We start from the raw sequence: 23,687 nt of genomic DNA on the forward strand, positions 1-23,687 counted from the left end.
GTTCTCCCTGTGACTTGCATGGGGTTTCTCCGGCTGCTCGTTTCCTCCCTCACTCCAAAGACGTGCAGGTTTGTAGGTTAATTGGCTTCAGTAAAAATTGTGTAAATAGTCCCTTGTAGTGCGGAGTAGGATTGTGCTAGCGTATGGGGTGATCGCTGGTCGGTGCGGACTCGATGATGGGCAGAAGGCCTTGTTTCCATGTTGTATTTCTATACTAAACTAATCAAGTCAAGTTTATTTGACAAGTTAATCTGAAGAAGGGTCTCGACCCGAAGCGTCACCCATGGGGGGAGGGGGGGAGGGAGTGCTGCACCAATGCAGGAGAGGCGCACTGGTGCAGCACCTGGTCTGGGATGACAATAAAACACTCTTGACTGGAGGCGCCACTGTAGGCCTTGGACGGTTGCTGGGGAGCGGCGGGAGATCTTCAATTCGAATGGACAGTCCCGTGATTCCTAGCGGGGAGGGTCACGTGGGGGAGGGGCGCGGACAATTGCTCATTCGCCGCGCCCCCCCTCCCTCCCGCCGCCGCCGCCGCCGATCGGAGCCGAGTCACGTGGGGGAGGGATGTCGGCAAATGCCCATTAGCCGCGCGCCGCCGCCGCCGCCGATCGGAGTCGAGTCACGTGGGGGAGGGGTGTCGGCAATTGGTCATTAGCCGCGCCCCCCTGCCGCCGATCGGAGCTGTGTCACGTGGACGAGGGGTGTGGGCAATTGCTCGTTAACGGTCCCCTCCCCCCCCTCCCCCTGCTCCCGCCCGCTGCCGAGTGGAGCCGAGTGGAGTGGGTCGGAAGGAGGCCGCGCCGTTACCGTGTCCCGGGTCGAGTCGAGTCGAGCGCTCGGAGCAGGTGAGGTGGCGGGCGGGCGGGCGGCTGCTGCTGCGGGTTGCCGTCTGAGGAAGTTTTCCACCCCCACACACACACACACACACACACACACACACTTGCCGAGACCGGCGGCTTTATCTGCTGCTTGGCCGCCACGCCCAGGGCTGGGTGTGGGCCACAGCGCTGCTCGCAGCGGGGTAAGGCCGCTCGCTGAGAGAGCGCCGGGCCCATATCTGGTGTGGGGGATCGGGCAGTTAGCGCAGCCGGTTGTGGGAAGCGGTCAAGCTGGTGGGAAAGAGGCGGTAAGGGAGCGGTTACTTGGCGGACGGGCGGTGAGGGGAGGGTGGAAGGGAGCGGGCCGGGGGGGGGGAGAAGAAGGGACGCTGAGGGTGGAGGAGGATGCGGGGGGGGGGGGGTGGTGAGGGTGGAGGAGGATGCGGGGGGGGGGGGGGGTGGTGAGGGTGGAGGAGGATGCGGGGGGGGGGTGGTGAGGGTGGAGGAGGATGCGGGGGGGGGTGGTGAGGGTGGAGGAGGATGCGGGGGGGGTGGTGAGGGTGGAGGAGGATGCGGGGGGGGTGGTGAGGGTGGAGCGGGTTGGGGGTGAGTGGATGCTGAGGGTGGTCGCGGATATGGGGACGGTGAGGGTGGTGTTGGGTGAGGGGACGGAGAAGGTGGCGTGGGGACGTGGTGGGTGGTGAGGTGAGGGTACGGGCGATGAGGGAATGGTGTGGGTGGAAGGGGGTCGTGGGGTAGAAGTGGGTGGGGAAGAGTAGGTGATGAGGGTTGTTAGGGAAGAGGGGTAGAAGGGCATGGTGAGTGAAAGGGGGGGCATGGTGAGGGGGCAGACACAGTGGGAGGGGGGAGATGCGATGGGGGAGGGAGTGAAAGGGTGGTAACACGGTGGGGGGAGGCATGGTTGAAAGGGGGACAGACAAGGGAGGGGGATATGGTGAGGGTGGAAGGGGGGGCATGGTGAGGGGGCAGACACAGTGGGAGGAGGGAGACACTGAGGGTGAAAGGGTGGTAGCATGCTGAGGGGAGGCATGGTTGACAGGGGACAGACAGTGAGGGAGGCAGGCATGCTGAGGGTAGAAGGGGAGGGAAGTGTGAGGGGGAAGGAGAGAGAAGGGTCATGGTGAGGATGGATGGAGGGGGAAGGGGTCACGGTGTGGAGGGAGGGAGACATGGTGAGGGTGGGTGGGGACACAATGCGGGCGGAGGTGAGGGAGACACGGTGGGGGTGGAAGGGGGGGCAGACATGGTGAAAGGATGGTGAGTGGGTAGAGACTGAGGTGGAGGTAAGTGATGGGTAGAATAATATGTACTGTTGGTGACTTGTGGCATGGTGATGAATAAGATTGTCTGCTGGGGGGGGGGGGTGGAAGAGGGTGAAAAGTTGAGGGTTGGAGAAGTGGTCTCCAGCCCTGCCCCATGTAGTGTGGGGCAGTGGGTTATTAATGATTGATGTGGATAGAACCAAAAGAGTGAAATGTAGATGTGCTTTCAGGTGGAACATTGCAGATTGGATCCTTGAGCCTGTTCAGTCATTCCAGTCATGGATAGTCGAATTTTGATGCCACTCCCCTACTGTACACCTTGACACTTTTGTATCAGCTAATCTCTGCCGAGTATTTTGAATGACTGCCTTCAGACCGTGATATTGAAATTTCCAGAGAGTTGTATTCCTTTTTTGTGAGGAAAGGTGGCTGATTGTGAGGAAGTAAATTGATGTTTGTGGCTCGTTGAGTAAACGTTAGGTGGACTCATGGTGCGATGGTTTAGTGGGAGGAGGTAGGGTACAGAATTTGGGATTGGTGGGCTAGTGCTAAATTTGGCTGTGAGACAGATCCTTGTAGATCAGTAGGTGAGAGCTGTTAGTGAGTGGGAGGGATAGAGAGTGCACATTGATTGTCGTAAGTGAAGATTAGTAAATGGAATAAGAATGGATGGATGTTGGTTGAAGTAGGTAGGAACAGGGTGATTGGAATATTAGGCAAATAATAAAGTTCCTATGAAGATTAATGAAGAAGTAGGGTGGGTAAGGGCAGTGAGTAGTAATTATTGAGTGGGCTTTTTGATTATGATGGAGTTAAATGGCTGAGGTGTGGATAGTAATGAGGAGGTTAGCAGTTGGTTAAAAAGAAAAAAAAATAGGGAGCTGGAGAAGGAGCAAAAGTTAAATTGTCAAACTGAAGTTTATCAAAGAACATTTGAATAAGAGTTGTGATCCAAAAGTTGGAACGTGCAAATGTCTGCTGAGGCCAGTGTTTTTGGCAGACATGCATTTTGTGATGTAGGCTTGGATGTGAATCATTGCTGCTTCGTATGTCATTATACCAGTAACTGGTTCAAAAGAAGTTCATTGGCTGCGCAATGCCTTGGAACGTCCTTTACTTTCTGAAAAATCCTGCCCTGTTCCCTCTGACTTCCTATGTGTTATTTCCTTCCCTGCTCCTCTCTGTGGAGCCTCCTTTAAAACTAACCTTTGTCTGGGTTTTAGCCATTTCTAATATCTTTGGCTAAGAACACTACTGGTAATGCTTCTAAAGTGCTTTAGGGTTTTTCTGCTCCAGTCCAGTATAAATATAAGCTGTTTATGTTAAGTATTTTTTCTGGCTGACCTGCAGCAAAAGGTTTTAATTGTACAATTTTAGTCTATAAAATCTCTTGCACAATCTCCTTGCTGAATTATTTTGCAGGCTATGACAGTTTTTCAGTTTAAATCAGTCCTTGCATAATATTAGGAAGGATGTGTGAGGAACTGCTAGAAATATTTGTGATACTTAGTCTGGACTTGCTCACTGCAATTGATCCTTTAGATAATGGGGTTAATGTTTGCTGCTATCCATAGTTGAATGAAGAGAAAAAGTTGCAAAGCCTTCAGGGCAGAAAATTCACTTTCTGTGACACAAAGGTAGTGTTAGCACTAAGTAAAGGAGGGGGGGGGGATGGAATGGAAAGCGAACGTTTTGATGCCAGTGGATGGGGAAGAATTTTGAGGCTGTGATATTATTTAGCCCATTGTACAGCAATACTGGGGGTTTTTCTCTGCCTCATTCCCCTCCACCCCCCCCCCCCAACTTCGCATAGTGTCATCTACCCATATGCTTTCAGCTCGAGTTGCAGATTACCAGTTGGCATGCCCTACAATTCTATTTATGTTGCACATTTAACCTGTCCCCATATTCTGATGCTTGTCAAATATTTGACAGGTGGATAATACTGAAACAAATGTGAGATTTAATCTGTTTTAACTGGCATAAGCTGCCAGTAAAATTGAAGGTGTGCATGAGACAGTTGGGAGAAGGCTTTGTATCCATGAACAATTTTACCATTGGGGATTTTAAGTTTGTGCAGTAGAAACTTTAGATGTGTCTTTGTGCAATTTAAGTCTACAGAATCTTTGGGTTGCAATTATTTTGTCTGTGATGGCGTTTGCAATTTATTTTTTGCATTCTACTTTGCATTGCAGGTGATGGCATTGATAATGTGTTAGCATCTGTAAATGTTATCACTATATATATATATATAATTTTTTTCTATTATCCAGAGTAGGGGAATCTAGAACCAAAGGACAAAATTTAAGGTAAGAGGGGAAAGATTTAATAGGATCATGAGTGGCAACCTTTTGTCATGTTGGATATCTGAAGCAAGCTGCCAAAAGGATGTAGTTGCAGCAGGTACAATAGCAGCATTTGGAAGGTACATGGATAGGAACGGATTAGAGATATGAGCCAAACATGGGCAGATGCGACTAGTGTAGGTGGGACATCCTGGTTGGCATGGGTAAGTTGGGCCGAAGGGTCTGTTTCTGTGCTGTATGACACTGACTCCAATTTGCTAATTTTATCAAAGTAACTGTCTGAATGTAGGCCATCAGCACTGTTGGATGCATTTGTACGTAATGCTGAGACTTACAGCAATGATCTCCATTCTATGACCCAAATGTGTAACAGACCGTTTACAATTGAAGTAAGATAAAAATGAGGTCACCAATTTAATGCATTTAACTATTAATTGTTAAAGAGCTCTAAGCTGTTTTTGGCAACATACAATATGTTTTTAACAATTCTTTGTCATAACAAGGAGATAATTTGACGTTCATACCTTTTGGTGCATATGACACTCCTGTGTTAAAATGTAACTTTTGCTTTTTTAGTCCTCCCTGTCTTTTAACCTCTTTGTGCCCTTTTTGATCAGTGCTGCTTGTGTTCTGAAATAGAGACAGCTCCTCATGCACAGGTTTTTGGAATCTAAGTGGCAGCCTTCTGTACTTATCCACTTAGACTTTGAGAACTTTAAACTTAATTGCAAGATGTAGAACTAGGGTAGAGTGATTGGATGTGAAGCAGATAATCTTCCTCATGAAGGGTCCAAGGGTTCTTAAAGACTACATGGCACTTTTATTTTGCTTTAATGAACTTAATGTGAACCACATCTGTTTGCCCCTGAAACATTGAGCAGCCTGTTTTCATGAGGGCTGTATTAGATCAAGCTTGACACTAGTAACAAAGCAGAAAAGGTACAAATATTGACAACCAGAGCAGAGATGCAGATAGTATGTTACGTGCTCAGATCTTGAGCAGAGATCTCAAATGCAATTATGAGATCCTGCAACTCACTCAACATCTGTCCATCCCTTTCTACTGAGCTTGCCAAATCCCCATTCTACAAAAGACACCTGCAGTTGCACTTCAGGAATGTTGGCAAAATAATTGTGATTATCCTTATTCCAATTATATTCTGGATTTGCATCAAACCCAAATGTTTACCCCAAACATTTCAATGACCTACAAGTCTAGCTCAGGTTTTATTTCATGCACTGGCAGATGAATTGTGCAATTTTTACTGAACGTGTTTCATCCAACTATTGTCATCTTTCACCATTGACCTCTTGCTCCAATGACTTAAGTAAACACTGGAAATCTTGGCATTAAAATGGACAAATTTAACAGTGACAACACATGGAAAAAGGTATCAAATTAGAACAGAAATCAATTAAATTAATGCCATTTAAACAAACGGCTTACTTGATTTGTTTTTTGATTAGTACAGGTGTCAGAAGTTCTGGGCAGAAGACAGGAGAATGGGGAGAGATAGATCAGCCATGATCAAATGGCGGAGTAGACTTGATGGACCGAATAGCCTTATTCTATTCCTATTACTTTTGACCTTAGTCCAAAGCACTGTCAGTACAATGAATACCTGCACTCACACAGAAGGAAAAACAGTTTTATTATGCACAGGAATCCATTTTGGAAATGCACAAGCCAAACAGTAACTAGGACCCCCAAATTGGCACTACAGTCTTAATTCATTAGCAAGTACAATGTTACAAGAAACCCAATAACAATGGTTCTGCGTAATATTCCCACTTCTGGGATTGACCAAAGCCAATTCTGCTCCAGAGACAAAAGTGCTAAAACGGTCACTTTCATTTCTCCCTTTTGACGTTTTACGCATCTTAAATGCACCAAACATGCCCATTTTTTCCCCAAACAATTCCTTTTAGCATGTTAGAGACATGAAAGAGATAAAGGGCAAATCTTGAGCAAAAGAAATTAATGGAGAAACTTTGCAGGTCCTTCAGAACAACATTACAACACATATTTGCAGTATCTTCAATACAAACTGAGAGCAAGCAACAAAAATATTATCTTCAAAGCAACAACACAAGTTCAAGTAATTGAACAGCCATTTCAGAAGCATTTAATTACTGCAATATATCAGTTTACAGGTCCACATAACCAAGGTTTCACAGCATCTTAAGACACCTTTCATTCAAGTCCCTTCCAGTGGGAAAAAAACAATTGAAAGTAACTTGAGTTCCAATTATATAGTCCAATAGTCACAGCTGCAATCGACCAATGAATCTTTAGATGCCATCAGGAAAGCAAATCAGCAGCGGCATTTGAGACAAAGTGTAGGATGCTTGCTGGAGCAAAGCCCCAATGATGGGACTCCCATTTCATTTTCTGCCTCAGATTGGTATAGGCCAACGAAGAAACAGCAACCATGAATGTGCTTAATATATAATTCCATTTCATAAAACCTGCCGCACATTAAACAATGTCCATTGCTTATTCTTCGTCACAAATACTGAACAATGAGCCCTGGCTGCCTGCATGTTAACAGTCTGATCATTTTGAAACTCAAACTAGTAATTCCCTCTCCATAACTTCACCTATATTGCTCATTTCATAACTCATCCACACTGGTCATCCTCTAGCTTTGATTTCTCACCCATAAAGAGCCCAATTAGAACCCCAAAGGCACCCTGTATACCATACTCCACTCATTTATCAGTTTACTCATCAATGCATGTAAATGCTTACTGCTCCAGAATTAACTTGCTTGCAAATCCTTAGAGCCTCACCATGACATATTTTTTAAATACTTTTGCTGATTTATCCTTTTTCGACCTCAAGTACATATCCACCCTTTCCAAACAGCAGTGAAGATTAGCTTAAGTTAACAGCACCATTGAAGCCCTGAAAACTTCTAAGTATTCCTAGACCTTGTTGCATTCTTTTTCTGTCAAGGCATTACACAAAACTCACTGTACATTGTACATACAGCTTTAAGATCTGATAAAAATGTTTAAGTTTCAGGGCAGACATAGAATAGCTAATAGCACCTAAATTCTCATTCAAATCTTTTCTGCCAAAGTAACCAAACGCAATTTAAATTATTTTTTCAGTTATTAACACGGGGAACAATTCAGGTTATATTTGTGATGGGCAAGCAATTATGGCTCACGAAAAGTAACCCAATTGTGAACCATTTACACCTTTCCATCATTTTATTCTGAACCACAAAAACCAGAGCAATTAATGTCATGATACTTCAAATTATAAAATAAAATGGGAGCAAACTGGAGTGTTGAACTTCCAGTATAAAACTAAACGAGCAGCACTTTAAAATATTGATTTCAAAATCAGCCTGAAGAAATTTCAAACAATCCACTGACCTAGAGCAGAGTATAGTACGTGCAACCCAGAGACAATTGGCTCAAGGTCAAAGACGGTAATTCGGTGTCTATTCATGGCAGCCAAGTAAGAGGATCTTGACCCAAGAATGATTCACTTTCAGCCAGGAAATCGCATGCAAAGACCCATTAACATGCCCATTAGCACGCAGAACAAAATAATGCAATATTACCAATATTGTCACACCCTCTAGTTCTGGCAACATCCTCATAAATCTTTTCTGGGCATCAACTGCTGTCTGAATAGAATTCAGGGGAAAAAATTGAGCTACATAGGAAGAGGCTTAGTGTAGAGAGCAACACTGAGGGTTTGCTTTTGTCCATTCGTATGCCATGTACAGCAGACCTTCATCTTTATTTGCTATTTGACTATGTCCTATTTGTTAAATCTTAACAGCAGATGTGCAAGAAATTCAGACATCTTCCATTCAGAACAAAATTTGAATAGATCGTCAACTGAGCAACTGCCCAAAACTACATTTGCTGACAAAACATTGATTAATGCAACATTTGCCAAACATTTTTGAAAGCTCTCAATTTAGGCAAAATATGGCTTCTGTCTAGTTACTGATGCACAATCATTTCCTTATCTATTACTCTGGATACCAAAATCACATTGGATGCAGTTCGAAAGCACCATTCTACAATACTCAACTTACCAGAGGTTGTTCATTGCTGTCCAGATAAAGCCTAACCTCCAGCATGTTGACGTTTTTAAACCAGCAATTAGAGTCATCGAGTGATAGTGTGGAAACAGGCCATTCGGCCCAACTTGCCCACACCGGCCAACAATTTCCTACCTACACAAGTCCCACTTGCCTGCGCTTAGTCCATATCCCTCAAACCTGTCTTATACATGTACCTGTCTAACTGTTTCTTAAACGATGGGATAGTCCCAACCTCAACTACTTCCTCTGGCAGCTTGTTCCATACATCCAGCACCCTTGGTGTGAAGATGTTACCCTTCGGATATCTATTAATCTTTTCCCCTTCACCTTGAACCTATGTCCTCTGATCCTCGATTCCCCTACTCTGGGTAAGAGACTGTGTGCATCTACCCGATCTATTCCTCTCATGATTTTGTATACCTCTATATGATACCCCCCTCATCCTCCTGCGCTGCATGGAAAAGAGACCCAGCCTACTCAACCTCTCCCTATAGGTCACACCCTCTAGTTCTGGCAACATCCTCATAAATCTTTTCTGAACCCTTTCAAGCTTGACAATATCTTTCCTATAACATGGTGCCCAGAACTGAACACAATATTCTAAATACAGTCTCATCTTATACAACATCTTATACAACTGCAACATGACCTCCCAATTTCTATACTTGATACTCTGACTGATGAAGGCCAAAGTGCCAAAAGCCTTTTTGACCACCTTATCTACCTGCGACTTGACCTTCAAGGAACCATGCAACGGTACTCCGAGATCCCTCTGCTCTACAACACCACCCAGAGGCCTACCATTTACTGTGTAGGTCCTGCCCTTGTTCGACGTCCCAAAATGTAACACCTCTCACTTTTCTGTATTAAATTCCATCAACCATTCCTCCGCCACCTAGCCAATCGATCCAGATCCTGCTGCAATTTTTCACAACCGTCTTCACTATCTGCAAAACCGCTCAATTTTGTATCATTAACAAACTTGCTAATCTTGCCCTGTGTGTTTTCATCCAAATCATTGATGTAGATGACAAACAGAAATGGGCCCAGCACCCAACCCTGAGGTACACCACTAGTCACGGGCCTCCAGTCCGAGAAGTAACCTTCCACCATCACCCTCTGCTTCCTTCTTTTCATGGAGCCAATTTGCTATCCATTCTATTGTCTCCTTGGATTCCATGCAATCTAACCTTCCAGAGCAGCCTACCATGCGGAACTTTGTCGAATGCCTTACTGAAATCCATGTACACAACATCTCCAGCTCTGCCTTCATCGACCATTTTGGTCACGTCTTCAAAAAAAATCAATCAGATTTATGAGACACGACCTCCCACTTACAAAACCACTCCTAATCAGGCCTTGCCCATCCAAATGCCTGTATAACCTATTCCCTCACAGTACTCTCCAGTAACTTTCCAACTACAGAAGTTAAGCTCACCAGCCTATAGTTCCCAGCATTTTCCCTGCAGCCCTTCTTGAAAAGGCACATTTGCCACCCTCCAGTCTTCCTGTATTTAAGGACGACTCGTAAATTTCAATCGGGCCTCCCGCAATTTCCTCTCTAGTTTCTCACAATGTCCTTGGATATATCTGATTGCATTCAGGAACGAAAAGTCGTCTTCTTGCTCCTCCAACTCAGGAGGCAATTAATTGGAAGCTATATCACAAACTGAAATCATTTTAAAGTACCAACACCAAATCCACCCAGTGCCATCAAAGATTACTGTGGAATTGCCATTTGTATCTCGATGTAAATTCAGTGCAGACTTAAAAGGCAAAAAAGAGATTAGCAATACACAGTAAAATGACAATTCCAATGGCACCATTTTCCTTCCCCACCCCTCTCCCAAAAAATAATTTCCTGTAGTAGCACTGAAACAGCAGGAAGGCAATTCCCAATTCTCCACTAATACCATGTGCCAAGAACTGCAGGTACGCCAAACAACCTTCCTCAATCAATAGACAAAGTACTGGAATAACTCAGTTGGTGAGGCAGCACCTGTGGAGAACATGAGTAGGTGACGGTTCAGGTCGGAATGCTTCTTTGGACTGCTATCATGTGCTTTGCACTTCTATTAAATTATGGGTTTTTAATTTACATTAAACAGTCATGCCACCCAGCAGAGCAATACTGGGGATTTAGTATCCAGAAGCATGGTGAAAGAACAGGACATCATGAGACTCGTCCTCTGAAGGTCTTCAAACGTTTTTGAATAAGAATTCTGTTCAATACCATCTGAGGTGCAATAATTGACGTATTTGGGCTAAATTAGCTTGAGCCCCAAGCACTGTTCCACCAGTGTAGTGATAGACAAGACTTTGCCAATATCAGAAATAAGACTGACATTACAGGTCAAGAGTTGATGTCTACACGACATTGCTAATTAGAAGGAGATTTTGCTGGAGATCAAGCCTGTATGATCTTGACAGGTTGAAGAGAAGGTGTTACTCTCTGCTGTCTGGAACCAGCAATCATTCTCGAGAGATTGGCCATTTTGAAGAAATTTCTACTGTGGCAAATCTTCAGTTCTCCAGCTCTCCAGCTCTGTACAGTGGAGGCTCAATCATTGGCTTCATTGACATGCTTTCTGGATGGTGATAAAGATATGGGGTTAGTGCAAGAAGACCGAGGTTGATTGATAGAACAGGCTCAAAAGTGTGGCTCACCTTGTCAGTTCAGTTGCAAGTTTCACCAAAGTTTTCATCACCAAAAACTCTCTCTGAATTTAGAATTAAAATGTTGACCTTTCTGATATTTTCTTGTTCACTTGAGCTGTGCACTATAAAGACCAATGTATTGATGCAATTGAGGGAGAGGAAAAATCTAACAAACACCTGCCAGAACTTAGCTTTTGGGTTCTGCAGACCACATATGTGCATATGCATGTCAAAGTCTCTCGTGGAATGACAATTTGTCAGTCAAGTGAAATTTATAAGTTCAGCACACTGTACAGAGGTAGATCTCAATCAATCCCTTTCCATACCAACACTTTGAATAAAGTTTTGGATTCTATTTGTATAACAAGATGTGGCTGGCAGTGCGTGAGTCTTCATAGCTCAGAGTTGGATAGTTGGGAGACTGATCCAAAACTAACTTTCCCAATTTCAGACTTTTCTGTAAGACTGGAAAACTTTGCAGTTACCACTAATTTTTTTAAAATGCTTGTATTGAAATGAGCAGATTGAATGGCTTACTGTCTGCTTCATAAGCTGGTACGGTTATGAACCTACCAGCTTCATAAACTGGTAGGTTATGCAGGAATTATTTGACCATTACATTTCATTGTCATTACCCCATTGAAATCTGCCACATCCAGGATGTTGCCAAAATTAGACTGGGTTTATTAACTTCTCTCGGTAGCTAATTTGACTGAAAACACCTGATATTCCAATCCCAGAACTGTGTTTTTGGCATTTGTTATATCTCTTTTGTCAAGTTGTTTGAAGAGCTCAAAGCAGAATTGCCAGTTGTTTTAATTGAAACTAACTGCAACTTTACTCACATGCGTCTCTTCAAAACCTCTTAAAAATGCATTCTGTGAGCCTGATGCGGCCTCCTTTACATCAAGGCTAAACGTAGATTAGGCAACTATTTTGCTGAATATTTGTACTCGGTTGCTAACCATTTTAACTTCCCGTTCCCAAACTGACATTTTTGTTCTGGGCTGCCTCCATTGCCAGAGCAAGGCCATATGCAGACTGGAAGAGCAATGCCTTGGGTAGCTTACAACATAACAGCAAGAACATTGAATTTCAATTTTGTGTAACACCCCTTCCTCCCTCTTTCCTGTCCCCTTAATACACCCATTTCACCCACTATCTTGCTCTTCCCTTTCCACCAATATCCCTCCCTCTGGATTTAGATTTCATTCCTCACCTTTGCCCGTGGCTAATCTTTAGCATTTGTCTACCCATTTGCAAATTAACCCCCCCCCTCACTTGAATCTACCTCGGCATCTGCTCTTTCCAAGCCCCCCCCCCAATGCAATTGGTCTGGATCTGGACCCAGAACATTGTTTATCAATTCCCTCCACAGTTAATGCCTGACTAGCTGAGTTCCTCCAGCAATTTTGTCCAACATTACTCCTATTTGTTTGGCTGCAAATTGCATTGTTCACTCTAGATGCGTTTAAATACTAGGTTCAAGACAAATGGTAACAATCTCTTGAGCCGGTGTTTTGTTGTGATGATGTGAAAATGCTCATAGATTGTTAACCAAGTCTAAATTAAATCTTTTCACATTAACCACCACATCAAAGCAATTTGATGGTTGTTCTTTGCAATTTCTAAATGGTCAATGAATAAGTTTATTGGCCAGGTATGTACACATACAAGGAATGTGCCTTGGTGCTCTGCTCGCTAGTAACAACACGGGCATACAGTAAACAATTAAGAATAAAGCATAAAACATTAAAACACTAAGAATGCAACATTACAGTTTAAACATGTGAGTGAAATAAACCGGTGCAAAAAGAGACTACAGACTTTTGGTTATTGAGTAGAGCAACTACTCGCGGAAAAAAGCTGTTTTTATGTCTGGCTGTGGCGATTTTGACAATCTGTAGTCACCTTCTAGAGGGAAGTGCTTCAAAGAGTTTGTGGCCAGGGTGAGAGGGGTCAGAGATGATCTTGCCCGCAGGCTTCCTGGCGCTTGCAGTGTACAGTTTGTCAATGGGAGGAAGGTTGCAGCCAACAACCTTCGAAGCTGATCAGAGGATTTGTTGCAGCCTCCGGATGTCGTGCTTGGTGGCTGAGCCAAACCAGACCATGATGGAGAAGGTGAGGACAGACTCTACGATGGCAGTATAGAATTGGACCATCATTACCTGTGGCAGATTGTAGTTGCTTTAATATGGATTTCCTTGGTTATTTGACTTTTCTGAGTTGGATCTGTATTATTTAACTTATTGAACACTGTTGTTCCTTGTTTGATGTAATTAAGGCAACTTGAATGCAGTAGATCTGAGCTTTGCTCTATTTGCAAGAATTGACACTAATTCTCCTACCTCTTGTAGGTCTGAATTATTTCAGACGTGAATGAGTCCCAGCTTATTCTATTAGCAGTTGACAAACATGTGGCAAACTCTTAAAGATGACTGGGTGACCTTTTAATGCTTGTTTACCTTGGATTGGAGTGAAGGCAAAATAACTTCTGTATTTCTGGCCGTGCAGTGTACAGTCCCATTAAAACTGGTTTAATGGTGTAACAGTTTCCAAATAGCAATAGTCCCACTGAACAAAACCTTTTCCTTTTTCCCCTGTTCCTTTTCCAAACTGAACAAAGCTGCAACTAAATTAATTCCTGGATGCTAGTCTGGCCTACCAATTTGTAAAGGTTGTATTCATGTTGCTAGTTCATTTGAGTGATCCTCCCTTTCACAGACTGACTTTGCCCGTTGGACAGGAAACACAACATTTGTTCCAAACCAATACTCAAATTAATAGTTTGACTCACAGTTGTAACTTGACAAATGGGCACTCCATTTCAACTCTTGAAGTCTGAAATTTAGCTTGGTGGGTCTGATCAGAAGGGAACTTTTGTACTCCTGGACTTGGGTATGTTTTACAGATTAATCTTGTAGGCTCTGTCAGAGGTACATTTGTTTCTTTCCCACAGCCCTCAATTTAAAGTATATAAATTTAATAGAATTGACAATTGTATTGGAATTTATTTTTTCTAGAATGCTTATGGGCTAATTGCCAATGAGACATGGGGAAGCCAAATATTTGAACAAATGAAACGTTTTGTGAATACAATGATTTTTAATTTGGTTCACTGCCCAATTTCAAATTGGTGCCCATTGGGATAGGATATTTTGAAAACTTAATGACTTATAGACTTTGTAGATTATTTAGAACTTTTGTGGTTGATAATGCAAACTTTTCTTTAATTCCCCAAATATGGTGTTGGAGCATTGATTAGAGGGGGAAAGTAATTTTCAACTGGATTTAGTGATGCACCTTGAATACTTCTCACTATTCTGTGCTTGCATGTTTGCAATCGGTTGCTGGGGTCCAAGGACATTCAGATTCCTTTATGGCGATGTTTCTCAATCTTTCACCATTTAAGTAATATTGTGCCTGTTGTTAAATTTTGGTAGGATAAACATTGACTTGTCAGTGCCTCATTTTGTCTTGTGACTCAAGTACACGAGTTCTTCCAGTGACCAGTATTGATCCACTGCAATGTCTTCAATTAAGTACTTAATTGCTTAAACATTGGGATGATTGGGGGTTGTGAAAGGCATTGTGGATAGTATTAGCAAGCTATGACAAGCACAAACCAACCTAACATTTGCACCTTAACTTCCAGTAAGACACCAAGGATCTACCTTCTCCAGCCAATGAATGTTTTTGGTTTTGTCTCCAATTGAAATTAATGGAGAATTGGTGGGATTTGAACTAGCATAATATGAATTTTGTTCCATTATTGCTTATCATGCCACATTTCAACTTTTTATTATTGTCCTTATTGCTAACTTGAGCTCTTTTCCCTCCAGAGATGGCTGCAATTCGGAAAAAGTTGGTGATTGTTGGCGATGGTGCTTGTGGCAAGACTTGTCTTCTGATTGTGTTCAGTAAAGACCAATTTCCTGAGGTGTATGTGCCAACTGTTTTTGAAAACTATATTGCAGACATTGAAGTGGATGGCAAACAGGTGAGTTGGTTGTGAATTTGGAATTGCTCATTGCCAGCTATTGTTGCAAAACAAAGCTTGCAAATTGCTAATTTAAAAGTTTGGTTTTCTAAGCATTTCCTGAAATAAAATGAGTTTGTATTTCATCAAACAAAGGCTATATTGAAAATTACTTGCTCAGTATTTGAGAGTGCTATACACCTGGCTCCCAATCATGATGGGTTGCATATTGCTCATACAATTGGCTTATAAACATTCCAAGAACTTGACAGAGAGAGGTAAAAGATGTGGAGGAGTTGTGAGTGGGTCACTATGACACAAGACATACTGGAGTTATTTTGCCCACTGAGGTAGTATGGATGGTCTCAATCTCTCATCCCATTAGAGCTATGTAATTGTTCCAATGTGATTTTTACAATAGGCCTCACAATAGCTAGTAGGAGATAGAGGAACAGGTATGTAGACAAATTAAGTCAAGTCAAGTCAATTTTATTTGTATAGCACATTTAAAAACAACCCACGTTGACCAAAGTGCTGTACATCTGATTAGGTACTAAGGAAAAAAATGAAACATACAGTAGCACGCAAACAGTTCACAGCGCCTCCTCAATGAGCCTCAAACGCTAGGGAGTAGAAATAGGTTTTGAGCCTGGACTTAAAGGAGTCGATGGAGGGGGCAGTTCTGATGGGGAGAGGGATGCTGTTCCACAGTCTAGGAGCTGCAACCGCAAAAGCGCGGTCACCCCTGAGCTTAAGCCTGGACCGCGGGAAAGACAAAGCAACTGGGTGACATTATGGTGACTTTGGCAATATTGATTAGAATTCAGTCAGCACAAAAGACTTGAATGGGGCAGAATTTGTTCTGTATCCAAGAAGGTTTCCTGAAACTTTATGTGTAAATGGAATGAGGACCCTCTACTGGGAAACAAGCCTGGCCAGGTGACTGCTGTTTCTGTGGAAATATTTTGAAAATGGTGATCACAACTCCATAATGTGTAAAATGGTTATGAAGAAGGACATGTCTGATCCTTGGAAGGGTATTAAGTTGGTGAGAATAAATTTGGAACAGTTAGTTGATAAGTCCACATCTGATGTGGGAGGTGATTAAAGGTCAGCTGATCAGAGTTCAGATGTGAATGTTACAATAAGGTGGGGAGTTAAGAATGGCAAGGCCAGGGAACGTTCATGACCAAAGTTGTTGTAAATTTGGTTAAAGTAGTATATGCAAGGTTTAGACAGATGAATTATATTGAGGGATATAATGCAAGCAGGAAAGAACTCTATTAACATGGCAATTAAAAAGACCTAAAGAGACATGAAATATCATTAGTGAGTTATATTAATGAAAATTCCAAGGCTTATGTGTATAATGAAAAGCAAGAGGGTAACCAAGGACAAAGGGGAGGATTTGTTTTTGGAGTCGGAGGGTGAAGGCATGGTACTAAGCAACACTTTGCATACTAATGTGCTTGGGCAGTTGGCTCTTTGAAGAGCATTTGTGGATAAATCCTGAGTGCCTGATGGGATGTATCCCAGATTAGCAAGAGAAGATCACAGGTCAGAGAGGATGGTAGAGTAGCCAACGTTTGTCCTTTGTTTAAGGTAAGTAGAGATACTCTTGGAAATTATAGGTCAGCGAGACTTGTCAGTAATCAAGAAGATATTGCAAAGGATTTTTCATGATGGGATTTACGTGGCATTTGGAAGAGTGGCTTAATTGGGGACAGTCAGCATGGCTTTGCTTGTAGCAGGTCACCTGTGGACGTTGTCTACGTGGATTTTAAGCCATTTGTTAGTCTCTCATGGTAGGCTCATCCAGAAAATTAAAATGCATGGGACCCACAGTGATTTGGCTGATTGGATTTACAACAGGCTTGCTCAAGACATGGTTATTCTGGTTGGAGGTCAGCGACCAGCAAAGTTCTGCAGGGATCAATGGTGCATATAAACGACATGGACATAAATGTAGATGGGTTGCTGATGACTGCGAAAGTGAAGTTGCAGATAGTGACGAAAGCTGTCATTGTATATAACGGGATATAGATGAGTTACAGAAATGAGTGGAGAAATTATGTTTGTTTAGCAAGTGTGGCATTGCACTTTGGGTGGTCAAATGTAGTGGGAAAGTATAGTTAATGGCAAGACCCTTAACAGTTCTGATGTAGAGATCTTGGGGTCTTGAAGGATGTGGATGTTTTTTTTGGGGTGCAGAAGAGGTTTACTAGAAAAGGGTCATGATTAGGGTATTGGCTATAAGTCGGGTAGATAGTCACAATAAAGGACTTGGCTTGAGGGGCAATGTTTAAAGGTGTGGGGCAAGGTTTTTTAGTGGTGTGTGCTTAGAATGTTCTACCAGGGGTGGTGATGGAGGCAGATATGATAGTGGCATTCAGAGGATGTTGGATAGCTCCATGGACATGCAGAAAATAAAAGGATGTGGATCGCATGCAGGCAGAGGAAATTCGTTTAACATGGCAGTGTTTGCCATGGACTTAGTCTGTTCCTCTGCTGTAATGTTCTATGCATTAATTATATTAAAGACTTGTAGATGTAATTGGCCCACAAGATTTTCGGTAAATCATATCATTTGGTTATTGATCAGGCTAAATGCAATTGTCTTGTCAGTTGTAGTGATGTCATAGCTGTGGAATTGATTATTTAAATTTATAATTCTCTAACAACATTGCTTGCCATAATTGAACTAAATTCCAATAATCAAAGCTTCATTGTGTTGCAGGTCGAACTTGCACTCTGGGATACAGCTGGGCAAGAAGACTATGACAGACTGCGGCCTCTCTCCTATCCTGACACTGATGTTATTTTGATGTGTTTCTCAATTGATAGTCCAGACAGCTTAGGTAAGTTCTTTTTTAAATCTTAAATTGTAACTAATACTCAAGTGCAAAACATCACATAACAACTGTATCAGTAAATGACCTTAATTGTTTTTAAATAACCATGCAGAAAATATTCCTGAGAAGTGGACACCTGAAGTGAAGCACTTTTGTCCCAGTGTGCCTATAATTCTAGTTGGAAATAAAAAAGACTTGAGAAACGATGAAAACACAAGGAAAGAACTTGCCAAGATGAAACAGGCAAGTATTTATCATTTAGTGCTTCGTACACTGCTGAATAACTCTCATTCTGAATGAAATTTGGATTTGCTCCTTCACACTTGCCTTTCCATTCAGGGCAAAGCTGTAATATTTTAACCTGTTGCCTATATTGGTCCAATTGAACATTGTTTGGTCAATGTTGTAAGAGTATCAACCTCGTATGGAATGCAATTAGAAAGCTGAACTAGTGATCAGATGAGTACTTTCATCCTGTCCTTGAGACAATAATTGGTCTGGCTGAGAAGTGACTTGGCTGATTACAACTGATGCTAAAATCGGAAAGAAACCACTGAATCAAGACTGAACTTTAGGTTTTAAACAAGTTAACCAAGCAGGAAACGTGTAGGGTAAAAGGCAGTTCAAATGTGGGCTGCCCCACAATATGATTAGTATTGTGATCAGGAAATGGTAATGAAATAGCAATATTGCCAGTATTTTTAGTAAATACTAGTAAAATGAAAGCAATTATTAGTGTAACAATTTAAAAGGCTGGTCTTTTAATTAGTTGCTGTTCAACTTCTGGAGTCCCTTTGACATTAAGAATAATAAGGGCAGATGGTGCTGGAGCTAGGCGATTCTTTGTGTGCTGGTCCCAGAAGAGGATCTGCTATGATCCATTACAATTGCTTCACTCTTTTAAATCTTTATTTACCCCATTGGAGACCTTTGAACTATCTTTAATCTGATTTTATCAGACATTATCTTGCAATAAATGTTGTGCTCTTTTTCCTTTGTCCATTGTGAATGGTTTGCTTTGTAATCATGTATAGTCAAATATTGCCTTACTAACAAAGTGGTGACTAGTCTTCATTTGGTCTTTCAAAACTGCTTTGAGCGAATATATTTTACAGCAAAGAAACATTAACTTTCTGGTGAGTTGAGCTCTTGATTGTTGAGAACAACATTGTGCAGAGAGAGAGAAGGGTGATAATGATTTGAAGATGTTGCGAGAATGCTGGTGGATAACTTGGTGACTGAGTTTAATAACCCATTGAACAAAGTGACAATTTGGTGAACCCTATTGGAGGAAATGGGATGTTCCTGATTGGACTTTCCAAATGTGGATGGGAAAACTTTAAATACGCTTTCAAAACATTGATGCACAAGGCAGCTCCTGCTAAATAACTGAATGTACATTACATGCTGGGCATGCCCAAGATCTCTTACAATATTTGCATTCCTTTATCATGGTCATACAGCACAGAAACGAGTTGTTTGACCCAACTCGCCCATGCCAACCATGACATTTGTGTAAAATAGATCATCATTCTACTAAATGCTACGGTACACAGACCCACGTTTTGAGCACCTCAAATCTTGATACTCAAAGATTTTCTATGGCTGCCAAAGCAAGTGATTGGACAGATGGTTTTTGGTATAGTTTCCAAAGCCTTGATTCGTGGAGTAGATTGACTTCTCCCCCCCCCCCCCCCCCCCCCCCCCCCCAATCTTTGCACATCCCAAATCCTGGACTTTCCACTCGGCACTTTAATTTCATGTATCTTGTGCTTTGACTGTTGGCAGACCAATTTCTCTCCTGGGATGAATAAAGTTCTATCGTATCGTATAACTTGCACTTTTTCCAATCAAAGATTAACTTATTTAATGTGACCTCACCACTTTTCTCTGGTGCTGTGAGGCACTGCTGCCTAAATTTATTAGCATTCGGCTGTCTTTCTCAAAGTTTTCACACCAAATTGCCACTTGCCCATTTGTCCAGGTTTTATTTTGTGCACTTCCTACTTTGGATGTACAGCTGCTAATGTTTTAAACAAATGATTTGCATTACCTTTGAATATATTAAAGAATTACAAAACATGTGGTCAGCAGCTGAACACTAGGTTAATCTAATCTGAATCTTGCATTTCAAGGGCAGAACTTAGTTCTCTATTTTTGCTTGCCATTTTAGAAGTTAAATGAGAAGAACAAGGAAATGAGCGGCAAGTGAAAGCGCATCATTTAAAATTTGACTATATCTGTTTAACTTTACCAGTTTTACTTACCGTGACTCTTTTTCTATCTGTCAAGAGGGGTGACAACAGTTGCTGTTTTCTACTCTTCAATGCCTTTGTCTCATAAGCAGCATCTGAATGCAGGTTAATTTGGTGGGGGGAAGTGGATGGAGACTTGCAAGTATTTCTTAAAGTCTCCAGCCGCAGTCAGAGGGAACTGCAAACAATATTTAAGACCAATGACCAAGTGCTAACTTGAATGAAATTTTACATGTTAAAATGGAAATTATGAAGACTGCTTTCAAAACCTACAGCAGAACTGGATTAGCTATTTTAAGAGTTCAATATTATAGCAGGATGTTTACTCCACCCCGCTTTGTATTTATTTGCCTACAGGCACTTGCTCTCCCAGTTGAGCTAAAATTGGCTTGTTTCCGGTGTTCAAGGAAATATCTAGTTTTTGTAATCTGATATGGTGCTGCCAACTCCCCTCCCCCTCTGGTAGTTCTGCTTCAAGTCAGATTTGATCGTCTTTTGGTGCAGCTTGGTTTTTATCTGACTTAACCTTGCCAGAGCAACTTTTACCAGTCCTTGTTATTGCATTAATTGACATAACCATTTAGCTTGTTTTTGTGAATAGTCTGAAACTGTTGCCTAGAAGTATGTCAAAGATGGAATTTTGTGTTTGATTTCAGGTTGAATATTTCTATTTATTCAGATCTGTATTTTCATCTGTTTACATGGTATTGGTAGCATTGTTTGTCTGATTGTCACCATGTTATGCTCAACGTTATTGGTTGAGGTACTTGCTGCTGGATTTTCTTTTGACTGATTGCAGCCAAACTAAATAGCTGTAATTTTGACATTATTTTTATCAAGGTAGAGACGTTTTCCAGACGTTTGCGCCAATGTTAATATTCACTTTTCTCAACTTTGGTCCCGAGGCTTGCATCATAAATGTAACTCTTGTCTTGCAGCTATCTCCATTATACGTGCTGGTTGATCTATATGAACTCTAGTCCTGTAGTAGTCCACTAACAAAATGTCACATTTAAATCCATCCATGGCCAAGTCACATTTCACCATTGATCTGTTTTCAGAATGCCTTTGGTTTTGCACAGAAATGGAACAAGTTCCCAAATCTAACTTAGACAAAGCTTCCTCACGCAGGTTCAACAATTTAAGTTTGGCCCTGTTACTGATCCATTAGTGGTAGAGGAACACTTATTTCTGAAGTAGTTTTTATGCAGAACTTGCTTTGCATTTGACGCTGAGCACAAACAACTTAAACATTGTTATCTCAAAGGTTGTACGTTGGTTGTATTAATTCATGATTTTGTCCCATCAGGAGCCTGTAAAGCCAGAGGAAGGAAGGGATATGACCAACAAGATCAGTGCTTTTGGATACATGGAGTGCTCAGCCAAAACAAAGGAAGGAGTTCGGGAAGTCTTTGAGATGGCTACACGGGCTGCATTACAAGTCAAGCATAAGAAAAGACGCAAGTGTGTTTTGTTGTAGGAATCTGATGCATACTATCGCATGTACTGTATTGGACGTAATAACATTTATCAAACTCTTTACACAGTATATGAAGACTTGCTCTTCCCCTGGTTTCTGAATGGCTACTTTTCAAACACTTTAGTCTGAGCCTTTCACTTGTTGTGTAATGCTTAGTATCTGAAATAGGCAATGGGAGGAATTTAGTGTTGACTTGACCATGAACACCAGCACCTCATGACAGTGTGGGTTTATGTACTGTAAGTTCAGGGGTTGGGATTTGGTACCAATTGGGTATCTACCTTGTTATAAATTCATTATAAAAACAAGGTAACTAGTGTCAAAACACCTTTTCTGCATAGTTTCATTAACTTGAACATTTGATACAAAGCATGAATTAGTTTGTGTAAACATTTTATTCTGTAACCTTAATCACTATTTACTAAGTTTCAAAAAAATCTCTACATTTTACATTTTCCCCTCCATTCTAAGCATCGCAAGCCAATCTCGCAGTAGTGTAATTAACTCCTGTGAATGGTAGTGTAATGGCTTTTGTATAATTGCATTCCGTTAAGCATCAGATTTTCTTGTAGATTTATTGTATTGAAATTCATTTGTATTGAAGCTGATTTATATAAAATGCTAACTGTCAATACCTGATTGTAAGCACCTTTTCTAAGGGTTTGCAGTTAACCATGTTCTGAGTTCTGTGACTGAGCTATATTTCTGTATTACATTTGCTCAGGCTCTGCTCCTTTTGTACAATAGACTTGTAATTGCCTTGTTAATCAATTGCTAGACAAGTTGCTGAAGCAGTTTACCCAAAGTATGTTCCTAAACATTGGCTCTGGTTATCTGCAGCCTGCACAGCTAGCATGTCTTTCTCTTGTATGCAATAACCAATGATGTGGCTTCAATGCAATATCATTTTGCTTTTATCCTGGGTTATAACATTCAGACAGTTGGCATTTACCAAACATTAAAAAATACTAGAAATAAATTCAATGGAATACTTTAACTGTGCCTGTAATTGAACTTGCAGTATAAAAAATTATCATTTGGTTCAAGATTTTGTGCATGTGAAAATGTTTAATTGAAATGGAGAACTGAAACTGTAAACTTAGACATAGCTTTGTGCAGCAAACACATGCTATTTTGTCCCATACCTGATCCAACTGGCAAAACCCAAGGCAAACAAGGTTGAATTGACCCTCTTTAGAAAAGTCTATATTCTAGGAGTTGTCTCTGAAATAATGTTGACCATTGGGACTGGTAGCATCCCACTGACTTGTGCATCTTCAGAATTGTACTATCCATAAGTAGGAAGTTCTAAATGGAAGTTGTTGGAAGCACTTAACAGACCAGTGAGCAACAGTAGAAATGAACAGTTAATGTTTGTGATAAAGACTCCTTCAGTACTGGGAAAGTGAGAAAACAAATTGGAGGGTGGGGGGAGGGATGAATAGGCTGAGGCCAGAGTTGCTTTTACTGAGCGTCTGAAATGCAAGACACCTGAGGATGGATCTATAATTAAAATGGGAGAATGCTATAAATGTTCATCAGATTGTGTGTCCATGGAGAGAACCCCATTGCAAACAGGTAACCTTGTAGCATTACAGCTCTGATCTGTCTTGCATCCCCTTCAGAAGGGGAAGTGGAATTTTTAAATGAAACAACAAGATGGCTTAACACCAACATCTGAACTGAATAGAGGTGCCCATAGTTGCCCACTAATCAGTTTTAGCTTGTGACAAGATCCAGTCTACAGTATTGTAAAATAGGGACCTACTCGAGGAGTGCTTTGGCTAAATTAATATTTGTCTCCAAGGTGGATTGTGCATAATTTAGCTGTTACTACAGGGCAGTGGTTAGTATATTATCTTACTACGTTGCTTTTGAACCATGCACTTAAAGTGAAAGGGTGACCTGGTATTTACGAATGACGAATCCAAAACTAGCCGTCTTTTGCCAAATCACAAGATATCTTCAATACATCAAATG

The 23,687-nt window shown here is 41.7% G+C and overlaps 1 protein-coding gene across 1 annotated transcript; it reads left to right on the forward strand.

Annotated features, from left to right (window-relative positions):
• Positions 1-607: 607 nt before the first annotated feature.
• On the forward strand, positions 608-22,755 carry LOC144605389 (rho-related GTP-binding protein RhoC). Its single transcript, XM_078420559.1, has 5 exons — positions 608-848; positions 14,984-15,141; positions 17,858-17,978; positions 18,085-18,215; positions 21,537-22,755. The coding sequence occupies exons 2-5, from the start codon at positions 14,986-14,988 to the stop codon at positions 21,705-21,707; spliced, it is 579 nt and encodes a 192-aa protein (XP_078276685.1). The 5' UTR covers positions 608-848; positions 14,984-14,985; the 3' UTR covers positions 21,708-22,755.
• Positions 22,756-23,687: the final 932 nt, after the last annotated feature.

This window comes from Rhinoraja longicauda, chromosome 24 (genome assembly GCF_053455715.1).
Source record: "Rhinoraja longicauda isolate Sanriku21f chromosome 24, sRhiLon1.1, whole genome shotgun sequence".
Taxonomy (NCBI): domain Eukaryota; kingdom Metazoa; phylum Chordata; class Chondrichthyes; order Rajiformes; family Arhynchobatidae; genus Rhinoraja; species Rhinoraja longicauda.

Excerpts from the sequence above, each read along its gene's own strand:
- LOC144605389 (XM_078420559.1), top strand. The coding sequence starts at position 14,986 with ATGGCTGCAATTCGGAAAAAGTTGGTGATTGTTGGCGATGGTGCTTGT. Across the intron at positions 17,979-18,084 it reads TGATAGTCCAGACAGCTTAG|AAAATATTCCTGAGAAGTGG; the intron begins GTAAGTTCTTTT and ends ATAACCATGCAG. Across the intron at positions 18,216-21,536 it reads AACTTGCCAAGATGAAACAG|GAGCCTGTAAAGCCAGAGGA; the intron begins GCAAGTATTTAT and ends TTGTCCCATCAG.